Below are 18895 nucleotides of genomic sequence, written 5' to 3' on the forward strand. Positions count from 1 at the left end.
GTTTGAATGTTCGTCCTGCAAAACTCATATCATGTTAAATCACATTATATAGGATATTAGATGTCTCTAACAGAAATTGAATCTATGACTTTTTAGATCTCTATTAGGTGATGATCAAAACGTTTTAGCCACTAGACTAGTTCGTCCCAACAGGACTTGCCACTTGGGTATTTATCTGTTTTGTTGGAGTATGCTTACACCTTCAATTTTGTTACAGAGTTTAGGTGAAATGATTTAGGTTGGGTTCTTTTCACAAATATCCCAATCATATCCACTTCAACTTAGAATATCCTAACACATATGCTTGAATACTATACATATATACTATACATGACTATAGTAGGATTTTGTAGAACATAGATGGTGGGTGGGGAATAGACATAGAGAGCGACAGTTGTATGCTAAGCACGGTCCTCAGCTACATCTGCCTACGAATTCTAGGAGTAGAACCAGAACAAGGAAGTACTTGTGCGATGGCTCGTAAATGGATACTCGACCACGGTGGTGCTACATATACCCCTTTGTTTGGAAAAGTTTGGCTTTCGGTACACTTACTGAATCAAATCACCAAAAGATAATTATCATCATCGAGATGTTCCCTTAATATTGCTAATTTAATAGGTTCTTGGAGTGTACGATTGGTCTGGCTGCAAATCTATACCACCCTAGTTCTGGATGCTCCCTTCTTTTTCTCCTACTAATGGAGGTTGAATTTTGCGGCGGCTTTATTTTTTTTTCATATGATGAGACTGGGTAGCAGTTTGTTTGGTATTTATATGTGCAGGTATCGTGTGGATTTATTTTCGGGAGAGTTTTATGGCATTGTCATACCTGTACGGTAAAAATTTTGTAGCTACACCAACACCTCTCATTCTACAGCTCCGTGAAGAGCTTTATCTACACCTTTATGCCCAAATCGTTTGGAGCCAAGCCCAAAACCTATGCGCAAAGGTTAGTATTTTGTTAAACCTACCATGAACTAACATGTCATGGTGCAAATGTTAGTGTATAAGTCCAGTATATAGGACGTGAACAGTAAAAAGAAAAATAATGCATATCTCACGGACCAAACGCATATACTTCATTTAAAATACAAATATTTTTTGCTAGTTAACTACATCCAACACAATGGCGGTTAATTTTTGAAAACATTTTATTGGTAACAATAAATGGAATATATATATCACAATGTTGGTGTAAATGAGTGCAGGAAGATGAATACAATCAACAATCATATCTACAAGATTTTTTTTGGAAAAGTGTTCATATGTTCTCTGATAACATCCTAAACCGTTGGCCTTTCAACAAAATCATAAGACAAAGAGCTCTTCAAAACACAATGAAACTCATTCACTACCATGACGAATCCACCCGATACCTTACCACTGGATGTGTGTCAAAGGTTGAACGATCTTAAAATAATCCATCTTCAAAATATCCTTTTTCATTTAATTTTGGGTATATTCATGTGTGATTTTTATTTAATCGAGAAGAAACATAAAATATCCAGTCTGTAACCAATTTCGTGGTCATATTTGTAGGTGTTTTGTATACTTGCATGTTGGGTAGAGAACCAGAGGGTAATTACTTCAAGCAACATCTTGCTCGACTCCACGATTTTGTATGGATTGGCGATGACGGTCTGAAATTCCAGGTTAGTTCATTTGGGATGGCAATATGTCATAAACATATAGTCAGATGAGATGATCCGTTAACTGACTTCAAATATATTTGAATCTGGATATGATTATATGTGAACGTGGCTCTAATTAACATATATGTGACTTGTGAAAGACGTGACATGTGCCGATGCCGAGGCCCGGCCCTGAGGAGAAGCTGAGGAAGCATGGACTTTCGGCCCTAAAATATATAAACTAAATCCGGCCATTATTTTTCAAATGTTTTTTTAGTCTAGTTGTGTAAATCATAACCCTAAATCTCAACAGCCTGAGTTCGTTTTACCGTTACTGGCCGTGCAAGTCACATTTATCGTAATTTTTATATTAATTCAAAAATATTTGAATGATAACAATTTTAAAAGACTTTTCGATAAAATATCAAGTAGAATTTGTGTTCAACTTTTGAGAGGCAAAACTTGAAAACCCCCAAATAATAATGCCGTTAGGCCCGTTACATATAAAAAAATCTCAATAGTATGGCATATCAAAATTAGATGAATCATCCATAGCATTTTTAGCTTGATGTTTTACTTGTGCAGATTTGTGGTAGTCAAACATGGGATACAGCCTTCTCCCTCCAAGTCCTTTTAGCAGCTGATGTCGATGATGAGATTATTGGATCAACGCTGATCAAAGGATACGACTTTTTGAAGAAATCTCAGGTAACAGAAAACCCACCTGGTGACCATCTGAAAATGTTTAGGCACATTACAAAAGGTAGATGGAATTTTCCTGACAAAGATCAAGGATTGTCTGTTTCAGATTGTACTGCTGAAAGTTTAGAGGTGGCTTCTCTTAGTTAATCATGAATTGATCCTTAACTAGTTTACAGTTACACATTGAGGCTAATTATTTATGCATGTCTAGTGCTGCCTAATTTTCGAAACCATGCAACTAGAGTTCATAGGTGAGAAAATGGATGTAAAGAGGCTCTATGATGCTGTCAATTTGATTCTCCATTTCCAGGTTATATATATGAACTTAGCTTATTAATTAATATGCTTAAGTAATTGATATTGATCAATATTTTTCTTCTGTTCAAATTTATAGAACAAGAATGGAGGTGTACCAGCGTGGGAACCAGCGCCTGGGAAAACTTGGCTGGAGGTAACCTATATATCAATTTTCTTCTAGCTTATTTGTTTTCAAGATTATTGACTAATTGTGTAACAAACGCCTATTATCAATTAAGTGCAGTGGTTTAGTCCAGTGGAGTTTATGAGAGACGCAGTGGTGGAGAATGAGTAAGATATTTCTTAATTATCGACATATATATGTAGAATCACACTTTTTTTTGTAAATATATTAATTATGGTATAAACCGTCTTTAGGTTTGTTGAATGCACTGGTTCAGCACTAGTAGCAATAGCTCGGTTCATGAAACAGTTTCCTGAATACAAGAGAGAACAAGTGAAAAACTTTATAAAGAATGGAGTGAAATACTTGGAGAATCTTCAAATGTCGGATGGTTCTTGGTATGGAAGCTGGGGAGTGTGTTTCATTTATGGAACCTTCTTTGCGGTAAGAGGTCTAGTGGCTGCAGGTAAGACTTACAACGACTGTGAGGCTATCCGTAGAGCGGTTCGGTTCCTTCTTGAGACACAAAACGAGGAAGGTGGTTGGGGAGAGAGTTATCTCTCTTGTTCGGAAAGGAGATACATTCCACTTAGAGGAAGAAACAAGACAAATCTTGTGAATACAGGCCAAGCGCTTATAAGTTTAATTTTGGGTGGTCAGATGGAGAGAGATCCACATCCGGTTAATCGTGCTGCCAAAGTCTTGATCAATTCACAGTTGGATAACGGAGATTACCCACAAGAGGTGATTTATATTTTTCTCGAGTTTTTTTTCGTATCTTACATAACCATTTTAGATTTGGAATTTATTAAATTATAAATTATGATTTACGTTTAAATGACTTAAATTTCTGGTCTTTCTCTTTCTTTCTTTTTTCAGGAAATGAGTGGGGTGTTAAGTGTAAATGTGAAGCTCCATTATCCTATGTATAGGAACATTTTCACTCTTTGTGCACTCACACATTACAGGCAGGCTCTACGTCCCCTCCAGTGAGCACTTGATCACTATTCCGTCTAAATATATTTTTCTTCTCTATGTAAACATACTTTCTTTGGAATCTTGGTGTTAAGTTAAACGTTCATAATTTATGTAAATATATTCTTCCTGTCTCTATGTATATATATATGGGGTTCGAATATTTTCTTTTCTACTTCAGAATATAAGATAATGACAATAGAATAAAAAAACAACCATTATTTCATTTAAAACATCAGAATCCATAATTCATAAATTTGCTATTGCATTGATTTTAGTCATAAATATTATCTGAAAGCATATTCTGAGCCAGAGCAGTACTGCCTAAAATATTTAATGCCATACGAAAATATAGTTTCGTTATATTGAGACGAAAACGCTTGTAGTTAATGGTTATGCTATAATGAGAGATCCTAATACTGGAAAGATCCTGATGAGTTTAAGCCAGAGAGGTTCCTAGCTTCAAGAACAGGAAAGCAAGAGGGCGAGGTAAGAGAGCAAGTATTGAAGTACGTATCTTTCTTTGGGGAGCGGACTAAGAGGATGTCCTGGATCTCCAAGATCAGGACAAGAAGATGAGAGAGAGAATGCACTTAAGTTCATTCCTTTTGGTAGTGGAAGGAGAGGCTGTCCCGGATCAAATCTAGCTTATATCACTGTTGGAATTGCAATAGAAGTGATGGTGCAGTGTTTTGACTGGAAGATTTAAGAAGATAAGGTTGACATGGAAGAAGCTCCTAGAGCACTGGTATTGACCATGGTCGATCCCTTAGGTGCATTCTTTTTGCTCGAACTTGTAGATTACAAGTTCCTGACTTGGAGATGTCACTGAGCTCTCAGACATAATTCTTAAGTGTTTGAACCGAGACTGTCGATAAACTAGTAAAGAGAAAAGGACGAGTTCTCGTCGGTGGGTCAAGACAAAGACGTGTTTTATTAGATTAAGTGAACGCTCAGTCGTATTACAAGGAGGGGAAGATGAGGAAATGAACCGGCGAAAGCTGGTTTGCCGAAGAATACAAGTCGGCGAGAATAAGATGTAAAACCCTAGTTTCTAGCCGAAAGTAAGTGTGTGGTGATTTGCGGATCCTCTCATCATTGTCTCTCCTCCTCCTTTTATAGACGGTCTTCTGTTGACCTAATTCGACTTGACCTAACGGGCCTTCTCGACGATTGGGCCGAGGTGTCGGTCCGCTGAACCGAGTCGTCGAGCCGAAGACTTCCGGTCGTTCGCTCTGTCGGCTAAAAGTAGTCCGAAGTCGAGTCGACTACTGGCTCGCGAGTCGACGAGCCGAGCTCATCTGTTTTGATCATGTGTCAGAATAATCATTATGTGGGCCTTTTGGGAGGGTCAGGCCCATACCCAACAGTAAGTCCCCACAGTTCGCTGGTGAGTAGCGTAGCCGACTCAGTGAATTTGGAAGTAGGTTGTACAAGATAATTGTTCTGAACCCGCGATCCCGCTCGACTCCTCGACTACACGGACGACTCGCTTACTCGTGACTCGCCTCGCAGTTTCATTGGATTGGTTCGAACCGGCGGTTTTCTTTGGCTTTGGTTGCAATCGCTGGATTTGGTCTAAACCGATTCTGGTTTACCTCGAGAAGTCGAACCGTCGCGAGATCCGGTGAACTTCACGCGCCTAAACAGGCCTACATAGGCCCATCTAGGTCTAATGATGATGCATCGGGGTGCGCAGTCTCTCCTTATAAATACCCCTCTCGCCTCTCATTCTCTTCATTCTTCACTCGACTCAGGTACTTTCTCTCTCTTTCTCTCTGCTTCTCTCTCTAACCCTTTTTAGTCATAGATACCTAGAAACTTGCCATGTCTTCGGGCGGTAGGCTTTCCAAGGAACAGAAATGGAAGGCTGTGGCGACGGAGACGAGCCCCGTATGAATCGTCGACCCGACCCTGCCTTCTGATTTTGAGGCGATACACCGTGAGGCCATGATGGATACGACGAATATGGATACGTCCCAGCGGCTCAAGGTCGCAGAGTCGGCGCACCTAATTCGCGAGGAAAGGGCGACCGTTGAGTCGGTCATGCAAGATTGTGCGAGAGATGGTCGAGGTGGAGCCCATGACGGAGAGATTTCTCCTCCTGATTTTGTTCCATGCTGCTATCATCCTGAGGGGATTTTCGAAGATCTCCCGGCGTTGGCACCGGGGCTGTTACGTCCTCTGGTCGTGGAGGGACAATCGTGGGAGAATGTTGAGGCGACTCGTTCGACTCCAAGCAACGTGAAGATTTTGTTGAGGGAGTGTGTTGGGGTCGGGGTGACTTTTCTGATTCCAACTAAGCCCCAGAGGCCATGGTCACCCCGGTGGGATTCCAATGTGTTTATGAATCCTATTTTCAGAATGAGACCAGGCTCTGGTGCCCGATCCCTAGGCTCGTCACGTCTTACGTGAGGTGTCGTGATGCGGCGATAAGTCAGTTCTTAAATGGTTCGTTTCGTCTCCCGGTAGCATTGTTAGTGATGGCGGCTGAGATTGACGTGTCGATGAATGTTCGAGCCTTCGAGGAGTTGACGTATCTTAAGTCGATGGGGGAAGGGTTGTACTCGATCCAAATGAGGCCGAACTACAACGTTATCGTCGGGCATCCAACCAGGACAAACAACTGGCAGCGTTTTTATTTCTACGTCAAGTCGGATGAGTTTGCTTTCGAGGAGCCGCCCGGCGACACCTTTCGTTTTTTATGGAACCCTGAACTTGGTAGATTGTTGCTGATAACTCGCAATTGATTGCTTCCCTGATCTTACTAGTTTTCTTTTGAATGCAGTTGATCATCCAGATACGGCAGCTTATCCCGAAGAATTCATAGAGAACGCTCGGGCTGTCACACTACTCGCTCAAGAAAGTTGGGATAACATTACTTTGGAAAGGATTCGGCGAGTCATAGACAGGATCTCGTGAAGTGAGTTTTCTCTTATTTAACTCGCGTTTCTTTGTTATTTCATCATTCCTATTTGTCGATCTTTCGCAGAGGATTGGAGATCTGATCTTTTGCCACTAGTGACTGGTCGCAAACGTCGGTTTTCGTTATTCACGAGAGCAGAACAGAGAAAGATCACCACTGCAAGAGAGATGAAGGCCCTTCCAGACTTAAGTGCAATCATCGGGAAAAGACTGAGTGGCTCGTCTAGTGACGTGCCGTCGAGGACTCTTGATGGAGTTGATCGCAGGGAGTCTGCTCCTGTGGTCATTCGACCATCGCCGGTTCCTGACCCTGTCGGTTCCGAACCTTCAAGGGAAAGTCTGATGCCAGAAGTCGACGAGTCGGCGCGGACTAAGAAGAAAGGAAAGAAGAGACCGGCTCCTGACGCATCTATCACTGTGGTTCAGGGGGGTTCATCGGAAATTGCTGCCGAGGTTCGTCAGGAGGAACCTCCCCAAAAGAAGCACAAGAAAGATAAGAAGAAGAAGCCTGCTGAAAAGGACCTGGTACCGAGTGTCAGGGCAGAGAATCGAGAGCTCGTGGTTCACGAAGAGTCGAGTCGTGGTAACGCTGCTTTGACTGATGACTGGTTGAGCAGTTTTCCGGTTGTTCCCTTGGAAAGGGGGAGAAGGGAACCATCTGTTGATCGAGGTTCCAACGGTCGAGACCATTCTAAGACACCCAAAGGGAGGCGCGAAGCAGTAGTTTCTCAATCGAACACTACCACCACTCCTCGCTCTACACCGTCGGCTCCCGGAGGCAGCTCTACTCGAAAGAAAGGTCCCGTCAAGTTCCCTGATCACGTGGAGTTAAAATACGATGGTGACACACCGCTCGCCTACGCCCCGGAGGAATGCGCCGAGTTAGTTCACCAAATCCGAGGCGGTGCAAAAGATATGCCGCCGGTTAATGACCTTATCTTCAAGGATGCTTATGTAGATGCGTCAAGGACCAAGGTTCTGGTAAGGGTTGCTTTCCCCCTTCTGTCTTTTTAATGCTTCTGGTCCTGACTCTCAATCTTTGTTTACGCAGAGTGATGGTAGCGTGAATTACGTCGTTGAGCTGTACGACACGGCCTTGAAAGAAACTATCTCCAAGTTGAAGAACGCTGATAGGCTCGTGCGAGTGAAGGACTCAGCTCTTAAACGTAAAACGAGTGAGTTCAAAGCAGTGATCGAGAAGGCTGAGGCAGAGCAGAGTCGATTACACGCAGAGAAGAAGGCCCATAAGGCGAAGTTCATGGAGAAGTTTGGAGAGCTGAAGGGTAAATTCAAGACTGCTGGGGAGAAGATCAGAGTTCTTGAGCGAGAGAAAGCCTCTCTTGGGGAAGAGAAGGCCGCTTAGGAGAAGGAGAAGGCTGCTACGGCCTTAAGGCATCTGAAGGAGATTAACCGGTTGAGGGACTCCCGAAGCTACGAGGTTACCCTTGAGAGGATCCGCGTCCAGACTGAGATGATCACGAAGTGCAATAGGCGCTTCAACAACATTCGCGAGCGGGAGGCTCTTCGTGATGATTTCGACACCGCGAGGTGTCTCTACAGTCAAGCATTCGGGACGAAGAAATGTCTTGAGGCGCTTAAGGCGAATGGGATCGACATCCTTCAGGAGTCGATCGATCTGTTTGCCGGGCAGGAAAAAGAGTGTGGTGAAGAAGCCGCTCGCCTTGATGTGGGTGAAATTTTTGAAGAGTATCGCTGCATGTCTCCTCTCACTTTTGCATCTAAGTTCCTCAACGAGGACGTCCTTGTTGGGGTCAAAATCGGTCACGACGGAATCAACGTCTGAAAGTCCGTAAAAATCGGCATGAACAATTTACGAATGTTGGGGTCGAAAACGGTTGCAACAAAGTTAACGTCAAAATCTCCGAACAAGAAAACGTAGAAACCTTCTTCAACAAATACTTCTTCGAAATAGATTATTCTTTACGAAAAGCTTTGCGGAAGAAACACGAGTCATCGTACAAGAGCTCGAAGAGGGTCGCTACGCAGCAACCGAACACATGTTCCGCTCGGTCGCTACGTAGCCAAAGCTCGAACACATGTAGAGACCGGGCTCGAGCCAAAGCTCGGTCGCTACGTAGCGACCGAGCTCTAACCAAAGTCCGGTCGCTACGTAGCGACCGAGCTCTTCCGAAACGTCGATACGACATCAGTCCAAGCATTCTTGTCTACCCTTCGATGCTACCTCCCGAATACCGTAGCGAACCCATCTCACGTTCCCCGCCATTTCTAAGTTATCAACCAAACTTTACCGTAAAAAACGTGAAAAGTTCATTGTTTATCGAAAGAAGCCGTAATAAACGCTTCGAGTCGGAAGACGGCCCAAAGGGACCTAAGACATGACTCGAGGCCCAACTTACGATTTCTTAACCAACAGCCCGTAAACCGCATGTCGGTTTACGCTTGGTTCGCAAGGGAAGATAAATGTCAAGTTTCCGCGGATAAATACGAAATTTTGAAGATAATTGCGAAGATCGGAAAAAATGGAATATCTCCATTTTTATGCTATGGCGGCTTAAGGGCAGAAGAGGAAAAGTGTAAACCGACCTTGGAGCCAGTATATAAGGGGTCCTAGGCGAGAGGCATGGGGGGAAACTTTTGGAGAGCAAACTTAGCACTTAGAGCAATTAGGCAACTTTCCGTTTTTGTTATTTCGAGCTGCGACTCAATTAGGTTTAGCCGTCTTAGGGTTGCTAGAACTAGGAATCTCGCCGACAGCTCTCGAGCCCAGGCTTATACCTTGTTGTAAACGCTCATACGCAAATTCGGAATAAGACTTCTCTTTGCTCTCTTCTTACGATTTTTATGCTTTATTGTTGTCACTATCATGTTCTGATTTGCTTGGCGTGTGGTATTAGCAGATATCCGGGACCTCTGGAAAATTAGGGTTTTCCTAGTTTCCTAATTTAAACGGAAATCGACAGTGCGAATTTTGGTTCCCACAGTTTGGCGCTAGAAGGAGGGGGGTACAGATTACTCTAACTCATAGCCGCAAAACGTTTGATCAAAACATTGTCTGGAAATACGAAAGAGAAAATCGCAGTCCGCAACAACGCTGGTAAGAAAACTCCAGCCGCCACTGCGCCTATGGCCAACGCCTATGCAAACGCCACAGTTCTTGAGAAAATCGAAAACCTTGCTGCGACTTTTCGCCACAGGAAGTGCAATGAAACGAGCTCGCGATTTCTCTCTTTAAACATAAAGGGAAACGATCAATCTTATCAAACCCCGTAAGTTTGGCTCATTACCGAACAAAAGAAATCTCAATGCATAAGGGTTTTACCAAAACACGTTTTCCGAAAACATTTCGAAAGAGTAAAACTTGTTCTACCAAAAACCGCAGAAAACCCCTAGGTTAATCGCGGAAAAAGGAAGCGCAGCAAATCGATTACACAGCTCGGTCGCTACGTAGCGATCGAACACGCACACAGCTCGGTCGCTACGTAGCGACCAAGAACGCACACAGCTCGGTCGCTGCGTAGCGACCGAGCACGCACACAGCTCGGTCGCTGCATAGCGACCAAGCACGCACACAGCTCGGTCGCCACGTAGCGACCGAGCACGCACACAGCTCGGTCGCCACGTAGCGACCGAGCACGCACACGGCTCGGTCGCTACGTAGCGACTGAGCTCAAGCCTACCCATCACTCGCTAGGTAGCGACCTGAAAGGCCTCAGAAAGGTCCTCCTTTGCGTTCTCCTTTGAATCCTCATCGAAACGCTTTTCGTTTCGTCTCAATCGGAGTTTCCGTTGAGATTTTACGACGGAAACAAGTAGGACTCTTCTTGGCTTGCTTCCACTCACTACGTAGCGACCTGTCAGACCTTCACTTGCTACGTAGCGACCTGCAAGGCCTCAGAAAGGTCCTCCTTTGCGTTCTCCTTTGAATCCTCATCGTAACGCTTTTCGTTTCGTCTCAATCGGAGTTTCCGTTGAGATTTTACGACGAAAACAGGTAGGACTCTTCTTGGCTTGCTTCCACTCACTACGTAGCGACCTGTCAGACCTTCACTCGCTACGTAGCGACCTGCAAGGCCTCAGAAAGGTCTTACTTTGCGTTCTCCTTTGAATCCTCATTGAAACGCTTTTCGTTTCGTCTCAATCGGAGTTTCCGTTGAGATTTTACGACGAAAAAAAGTAGGACTCTTCTTGGCTTGCTTCCACTCACTACGTAGCGACCTGTCAGACCTTCACTCACTACGTAGTGACCTGTAAGGCCTCAGAAAGGTCCTCCTTTGCGTTCTCCTTTGAATCCTCATCGAAACGCTTTTCGTTTCGTCTCAATCGGAGTTTCCGTTGAGATTTTACGACTAAAACAAGTAGGACTCTTCTTGGCTTGCTTCCACTCACTACGTAGCGACCTGTCAGACCTTCACTCGCTATGTAGCGACCTGCAAGGCCTCATAAAGGTTCTCCTTTGCGTTCTCCTTTGAATCCTCATCGAAACGCTTTTCGTTTCGTCTCAATCGGAGTTTCCATTGAGATTTTACGACGAAAACAAGTAGGACTCTTCTTGGCTTCCTTCCACTCACTACGTAGCGACCTGTCAGACCTCACTCGCTACATAGAGACCTGTCAGGCCTCAGAAAGGTCCTCCTTTAGGTTCTCTTTTGAATCCTCATCGAAACGCTCTTCGTTTTGTCTCAATCAGAGTTTCCGTTGAGATTTTACGACAAAAACAAGTAAGACTCGTCTAAACTCCTTCGCTTGCTCCTACTCGCCCTTACCTTCATCTTTGTGTCGTCTTTAAATCGTCCAGGATTATTGATCATTTCAAACCTTAGAAGAAGAAACGTACACAACCCTTCAAAGTATCGGTTCAACTGTTTTCTTTCGTAAAAAAAAAAGGGGAGTAGGTACGTATACTATACTCGTATACTCCCAAACTTCAAAAACTTTTGCAAATCGTCTCATATAGGCAAACGACAATCTAAAGTTCGTCTAAATGCTAGCAACAAATCCAGACGATCATGAACATAATCTCAAAGACTATACATCATTTCTTGTCGCAATCATGCGTACAGAAAACATATACCAATATCAAACTGAAACTCGACGATTAGCCAAAGTATTGAAGCCCTTTCCAGTTTTAGAAAGCCAGTTTCATTTAAAATTTTCTACGAGAAATCTTCAATCACCAAAGCATTTCTTTCAGTTTCCGTTGTACCAAGTGAGTCACGGAAAAGCATCGAAAACATTTGTGACGAAGAAAATTCGAGAATAGTTGTAGCATCGTGCACAAAGAGATGCTTTCCTCCCGATGGTGGCTAGATCCACCTCTGGTCGACCAATTCATTCCAAAAACGAATGTGTCATGAGAATCCTTTCATAAAACCTATGAAAAACGTTCTGCGACTTGATCGTAATGAAATAAACTTCGGTAACACTCCATGAGTAACTCCAAGGAACTTTCACCTAGGATCGAAATCATTGCAGAAACGTTTCTCATGAAACCCACATAAATAACGCTACTTTAACATATGTTTACATATGACTGATCTACAACCTTCGTAAAACCGGTCCCCGTTACTTACGCGAAAAATCCTTCGTACAATCAGACCAAGTCTTACGAAGAAACTTTCTAAAGTTAACATAACAGGCTTTATGAAGAACCATGCGGCTCGCTGGCTTATGCTTTTCTTTTCTCTCGGTCACATCCGAGAAGGCAATCGTCCCGCCACTGACTCCACACTGGTTATGTAGCAAACCTCTTGGGCTTCGTCTTCCTCAGGCAAAAAAGATTCGATTTTGATAAGACTGTAGGTCACATTAAACGAAATATTCATCGTATAACTGAAACCTAGAGCGGAGAATCATTTTCTACGACTATCGGCCATATTAGCATGGATAACCCCGGCAAACTTGGCCTATCAATCTCAACAAGCGCTCTTTGGCCCTCGGTCAATTACGCCTTCCACTAAAGGTCCAAACCAATATTTGCCATCCCCTTTAAGGACGATCGTAAACTAACATGACCTTAAATGTTAAAGTACCATGGTCTAATCTTTGACCTACAACATCCTTGGCTATCCGAGTGAACACATCCCTCACGCCAAGCCAAACTATTTGAGAAACCATAGCTCCATCACTTAACGGCTAAACGAAAATCTACGATTTGTCTAAAAACGTCGTGTGACTATTAAGAGAATAATTATCGTATAGCCTACAGTCGGAAGTCATATGATAAATTCTTCGTAACGAAACTCTGTCCTAACAACCAAATGGTTAAAGGAAGATCTAAACTTTTCGAAAATTGACCGAGTTCAATACGCTCCACAATTCACTTTAAGCCCGCAACGTTTTACCCATAATACGCGGCATGTAAGGAAAAATTTGTAACAAAGCTTCTAGAGTTATACGAAACATCCTCAAAAATGCACGAAATAGATCTCGGAAAGCCAACACTTCACAAAGCACTATGAAGGAAAACGCTTCTTCCCATGGAAAAATTTACGCGACACCTCGGTCCTAATTCCTCGATTGCAAATCAAATTATTAGCATCCAAACAGGAACAACAATTTTGGCTGCGAACATCCGTAGTCAAACAAGAACGTTTCTCAAACGCAGGGCTAAGACTAAACCCTTGCAACATCGCAAAACATCATCAAGCCCGCGAACATTTCAAGCACGAAATGCGGCATACGAAAGGATAACAAATCTTCAGCCTCGCGAGACGTCGCAGACGCCTAAAGGTTTGTTCTTTGACGAAATTTCCTTCCTCAATAAAAACACTTTCTTGGAAGACCAGACATTCATACGCACTAATATCTTCTCAAAACATATCCTTCGCGAAGACTCGAAACGTTATTTTTTTACCATTAAGTTTGTTGCTGATCACAACGAACTCTTAACGTCCTAAACAGACTTAGCCATCTCGTGGAGATGACTCGTACATCCGACACAAGGATAATAGCGCTATAAAAGAAACCCAAAATTTTTTGTCAGCACTTCCAGGAGGCTTAAAAATTGTCCTTGGAGAGATGCTCGGTTCCAACCATACAAGTCATATAAACCGAGAACCTATCGCGGACTTTAAATCGGTATGGAATCAGGATGAAACTGAAACGGGATACGTAAGTCGAATTAGTCATCGCACCCTCTAAAACCAGGAGTAAACCTAGGTCTTGCCCTAAACCCAGCGCACTGGTCTCTAACATCTCTAGGCATAGTATCAAAAACCTTGATACGAGATCCCAAAATTTGTCTCTTTGCCAATATTCGAGCGTCTTCAGAAATCCCGCAAGATTTACACACTGCGGAAAACTCTCGAAACAGATCACGGATATAGCAGTTCACACAGAGTTAGATTACGAGATGACAACTCGTAGTATTCCTTCTACACCCGTATAAAATGCCATCGGCAGCAACACGCCTGATAACCGCTACATAAAAACTAGACCGTAAAGGTCTCGCTGGAAAACAAGTCATAAGAACCTTAAACTCCAAGACGAACTACGAAAGGCTTGATCCTTTCCATAAGGGTACGTAGGCTGTCGTCATAAGGCGCAGCTCCAATCTTATCGCGTTCTACTCTTAGAAGAGCGAGAAGACAACTTACCACGAACCTTTTCGACCATTAATTCCGCCTAACTCACCTAACTTGCCAAGCCACTCGCTAAAACCTCACTCTAGAAGCTCATGGTTCTAACGAGCTGGGGGGCTAACTGCTGGGGTCAAAATCGGTCACTACGGAATCAACGTCTGAAAGTCCGTAAAAATCGGCATGAACGTTTTTACGAATGTTGGGGTCGAAAACGGTTGCAACAAAGTTAACGTCAAAATCTCCGAAGAAGAAAACGTAGAAACCTTCTTCGACAAATACTTCTTCGAAATAGATTATTCTTTACGAAAAGGTTTGCGGAAGAAACACGAGTCATCGGACAAGAGCTCGAAGAGGGTCGCTACGCAGCAACCGAACACATGTTCCGCTCGGTCGCTACGTAGAGACCGAGCTCCAGCCAAAAAGTTCGGTCGCTACGTAGCGACTGAGCTCGAGCCAAAGCTCGGTCACTACGTAGCAACCGGGCTCGAGCCAAAGCTCGGTCGCTACGTAGCGACCGGGCTCGAGCCAAAGCTCGGTCGCTATGTAGCGACCGAGCTCGAGAGATCAATCAGTCGCTACGTAGCGAACGAGCTCGAGCGATCGCTTGGTCGCTACGTGGCGACCGAGCTCGAGCTGAAGCTCGGTCGCTACGTAGCGACCGGGCTCGAGCCAAAGCTCGGTCACTACGTAGCGACCAGGCTCGAGCAGGAGCTCGGTCGCTACGTAGCGACCGAGCTCGAGCCGAAGCTCGGTCGCTACGTAGCGACCGAGCTCGAACCAAAGTTCAGTCGCTACGTAGCGACCGAGCTCTTCTGAAACGTCGATACGACATCAGTCCAAGCATTCTCGTCTACCCTTTGATGCTACCTCCCGAATACCGTAGCGAACCCATCTCACGTTCCCCGCCATTTCTAATTTATTAACCAAACTTTACCGTAAAAACCGCGGAAAGTTCATTCTTTATCGAAAGAAGCCATAATAAACGCTTCGAGTCGGAAGACGGCCCAAAGGGACCTAAGACATGACTCGAGGCCCAACTTACGATTTCTTAACCAACAGCCCGTAAACCGTATATAGGTTTACGCTTGGTTCGCAAGGGAAGATAAATGTCAAGTTTCCGCGGATAAATACGAAATTTTGAAGATAATTACGAAGATCGGAAAAAATGGAATATCTCCATTTTTATGCTATGGCGGCTTAAGGGCAGAAGAGAAAAAGCGTAAACCGACCTTGGAGCCAGTATATAAGGGGTCCTAGGCGAGAGGCATGGGGGGAAACTTTTGGAGAGCAAACTTAGCACTTAGAGCAATTAGGCAACTTTCCGTTTTTGTTCTTTCGAGCTGCGACTCAATTAGGTTTAGCCGTCTTAGGGTTGCTAGAACTAGGAATCTCGCTGACAGCTCTCGAGCCCAGACTTATACCTTGTTGTAAACGCTCATACGCAAATTCGGAATAAGACTTCTCTTGGCTCTGTTCTTACGATTTTTATGCTTTATCGTTGTCACTATCGTTTTCTGATTTGCTTGGTGTGTGGTATTAGCAGATATCCGGGACCTCTGGGAAATTAGGGTTTTACTAGTTTCCTAATTTAAACAAAAATCGATAGTGCGAATGTCGGTTCCCACAGTCCTGGCGGCGATCAATTCGTATGGGTCGAACGCTGGTTTGATCGATGCCGGAACCGCTGTTATCCTTCAGACTCCAAGCAGCTCGCAAGGCGAGCCGTCAGCTGAGCGGTCGGTGGTTCCGTTGGTCGAGGGATCTACAGTTCCTCCCGTACTTACTTCGAGTGATCCTGGTTCAGCTCCCTTAAGAGCAAGCTCTATTGTTGATGAAGAAGCACCAGCTCTGTGGGAACCGAAATTCACACCGTCGATTACAATAAATAATAATGGAGGAAAACCGTGTAAACCGGTTTTTCCTTGAAGGTCTGAATTCTCTGCGTAATCACTTTAGAACGATAAAAAGATAAAAAATCGCTCAGAGGCGTTTTATTGAATAGTATGAATACAAGATTTCTCCGAGAGGAGTAGAGATATGCTAACTATCAGAACAACTAGACAAGAGGCGGCCAAGACGTCCTAAGCCTTGTCGTGCTAGTCTAACCACCTAAGCCCTAAGTTCTCTAAGCTAGCAGGAGTTCTCTAAGTCTAAATTCTCGGATCCCCTTTTCTTCTGCTCTTGCTCTCCTTATATAGTCGCTCTAGGTCGGTGGCCCACCCTTCGCCTTCGGGCTTAAGTTTGATAGTTATCCTCGAATCTTTACATTTATCTTTGGAAACTTAGCATTTATCATATTTCTGCGAGTTAGGACAAACCGTCATAACTTTTATGGGCTCGAATCCCTTCTGAGAGCGTAGATGGGCCTCTAGACCAGTTTGGATCCTTTCGGACCGTTCTTAGGCCTTTTGGCGTTTATACGATTTCTCGGTTTTAGTCATAAAACTTCGAGAATAACTTTAATCAAAACGAAACGAGAAGTATATTGTCCCGAAGGTCGGATATCACAGCTATACGGATGATACGGGAGTCGAAGTAAGTCGGACAGGCCGGGATAAGGTAGAGCTCGCCGGGCGAGCCGACTCGCGTGACGGCTGAACTCGCCGGCGAGCACAACCACACGATGGTTCAGCTCGCCGGCGAGCTGACCGGCGCGATGGTTGAGCTCGCTGGGAGAGTGCAACCACACGACGGTTCAGCTCGCCGGCGAGCTGACCGGCATGATGGTTGAGCTCGCCGGGCGAGTATAACCACACGTCGATTCAGCTCGCCGGCGAGCTGACCGACGTGATGGTTGAGCTCGCTGGCGAGCTGATCCGCGTGATGGTTCAGCTCTCCGGCGAGTGGATTTTGTGCAGGATTCGCTCATTCGTTCACTTCCGATCTTTCTTTCAGTGAATGTTTTGCAAGAAATCCGTGAATAAGAAATAATCATAGCCGTTGATTTCGAAATAACCATTTTTGATCCCAACAGTTAGCCCCCCAGCCCGTAAGACTCGGAGACGATTTTGCTGGCGAATGATGTGAATTAGAAATCGAAATCTTTGGCTAAGAATATTTATTGCGGAAATCCACGTCACCCTCATATCCTTATAAGTAGCAACTCACCACTCCTCATTCTTCATACATCTCTTTCTCTCACGTTCTCTTTACTTCAAACTACCTATCAAGAATGTCTTCCTCCCCAAGTGAAAAGAAAAGCTCCGACGTCGAGATGGGTGAGGCCAACTCGGCACTTCCGACTCCGGCCATGCAACAAGCTACTCCAACCTTCGTCGCCGGGTTTCTTTCTTTCAAAGAGAGACTGTCCAGACGCAGTGCCGAGAAGGAAGGGGTCGGATTCAGCCTGAGGTGCCAGCTTTCCTTTCCTCGCCTACGATGTCGACCTCGGCTGGAGGAAACAAGTCCCCTGGTGATGCCACGCCCTCGTAGAATCGCCCATGGTTCCTATTCAAGTTCCGGAGGTCTCGGCTCAACCCTCGGGCTCTTCGACCACACCAGTCCCTGCTACTAAGGAGGAGAAGGCGACGGAGTTGATGCCTCCGCCTTTGGATAGGAAGGAGATCGTCCTAGGGCTTCCCGCGTCCAGTGCTGCTCCTTTGACCAAAAGTCGCAAGAGGACTGGTGCTGCGACCGAGACCGTCAAGAAGAGGAGATGTACCGCTGGTGCGGAAGAGGGCCCTCGGGACCTTTGTCGCAACATCGTGCCAAGGTTTGTTTTGACTATTTTCAGCATAAGCCACCTTGTTCTACGATTATCCTGACCCTTATTTCATGTATAGTTTGTATCCCTGATTGACGGGATGCTCAGCGACTGTGGATCAGAGATAGAACATTCGACAAGGGGCCTGGCTGAATCGCGAGAGGCATTGAAACAAGCCGAGGCCGCGTTGAAATCTACTGAAGCTGCTCGTGCTGCTGAGCTCTCTCAGCTGGAGGTTCGGGTCAGCGATCTCGAGCGGGACCTCGGAAAGTCGGCGAGCGCATTGTTCAAGCTGAAGAAAGAGAAGAAGAGCAAGGCTTCCGAAATTCGTCGTCTCCAGCGTGAAATTCAGAACCGAGAAGAGTCGAGGACTGTTTTTTCGAGGGATGATTTTCACGCTCGCCTGACGAGGATGGCTGTTCTATTTGATTCCCTCATGGCAGTCCGTGAGAAAGACCTGGCTCTGGCGACCGTCGAGGGAAGCCTGAACGAGATCCACCTGCTCGAAGGCGACATGGCTCCGACTCTGGACTCCGAAGAAGCCAGGCTGTTGTCTCGCAAGATGGAGTTGAAGGCTTCCGACGGGGACTTCGACTCGATCCTCTCTCAGCTGCAGTTCGAGTGCACCCTCATGCCGTGTTCAGGAGAGACCGAGGGGCAAGGCCCCGTGGCTGAAGAAGGTGGAGATGTTGCAAGCAGGAGAGGAAACGATGAAGCGACCGAGGGAGGCGATGGCTGTGAGGTTGAGGATGAAGGTGGTGGTCCGAGAAGTGCTTAGGGTAACGATCCTTTCAGGGATTTTTTTTGATTTTTTGTTTTGGCTTGTTTGTGAGGCCACAGTTTGCATGTTTCGGGACTCGCCGTTGGTGGCTTTGAATCCCCGCCCTTGTTAGGGCTTTTTATATAATGCTTGGCTCAATCTATAAAACCTTTTTGGCTTATTATAAATCGAGAGAACTCTGGGTTTTTCGAAG

General features: G+C 44.9%; 1 protein-coding gene across 1 annotated transcript; it reads left to right on the forward strand.

Moving 5' to 3' along the window:
- The first annotated feature begins 473 nt into the window (after positions 1 to 473).
- LOC106431330 (seco-amyrin synthase-like) lies at positions 474 to 3749 on the forward strand. Its single transcript, XM_048757507.1, has 9 exons — positions 474 to 545; positions 854 to 951; positions 1570 to 1654; positions 2219 to 2341; positions 2547 to 2645; positions 2730 to 2786; positions 2877 to 2923; positions 3011 to 3500; positions 3636 to 3749. The coding sequence occupies exons 1-9, from the start codon at positions 474 to 476 to the stop codon at positions 3747 to 3749; spliced, it is 1185 nt and encodes a 394-aa protein (XP_048613464.1).
- Positions 3750 to 18895: the final 15146 nt, after the last annotated feature.

The sequence above is a fragment of the Brassica napus genome, chromosome C5, assembly GCF_020379485.1.
Source record: "Brassica napus cultivar Da-Ae chromosome C5, Da-Ae, whole genome shotgun sequence".
Taxonomy (NCBI): domain Eukaryota; kingdom Viridiplantae; phylum Streptophyta; class Magnoliopsida; order Brassicales; family Brassicaceae; genus Brassica; species Brassica napus.

Coding starts and splice junctions, on each gene's coding strand:
- LOC106431330 (XM_048757507.1), top strand. CDS start 474: ATGGCTCGTAAATGGATACTCGACCACGGTGGTGCTACATATACCCCT. Junction 952..1,569: donor CCCAAAACCTATGCGCAAAG/GTTAGTATTTTG, acceptor CATGTTGGGTAG/AGAACCAGAGGGTAATTACT. Junction 1,655..2,218: donor ATGACGGTCTGAAATTCCAG/GTTAGTTCATTT, acceptor TTACTTGTGCAG/ATTTGTGGTAGTCAAACATG.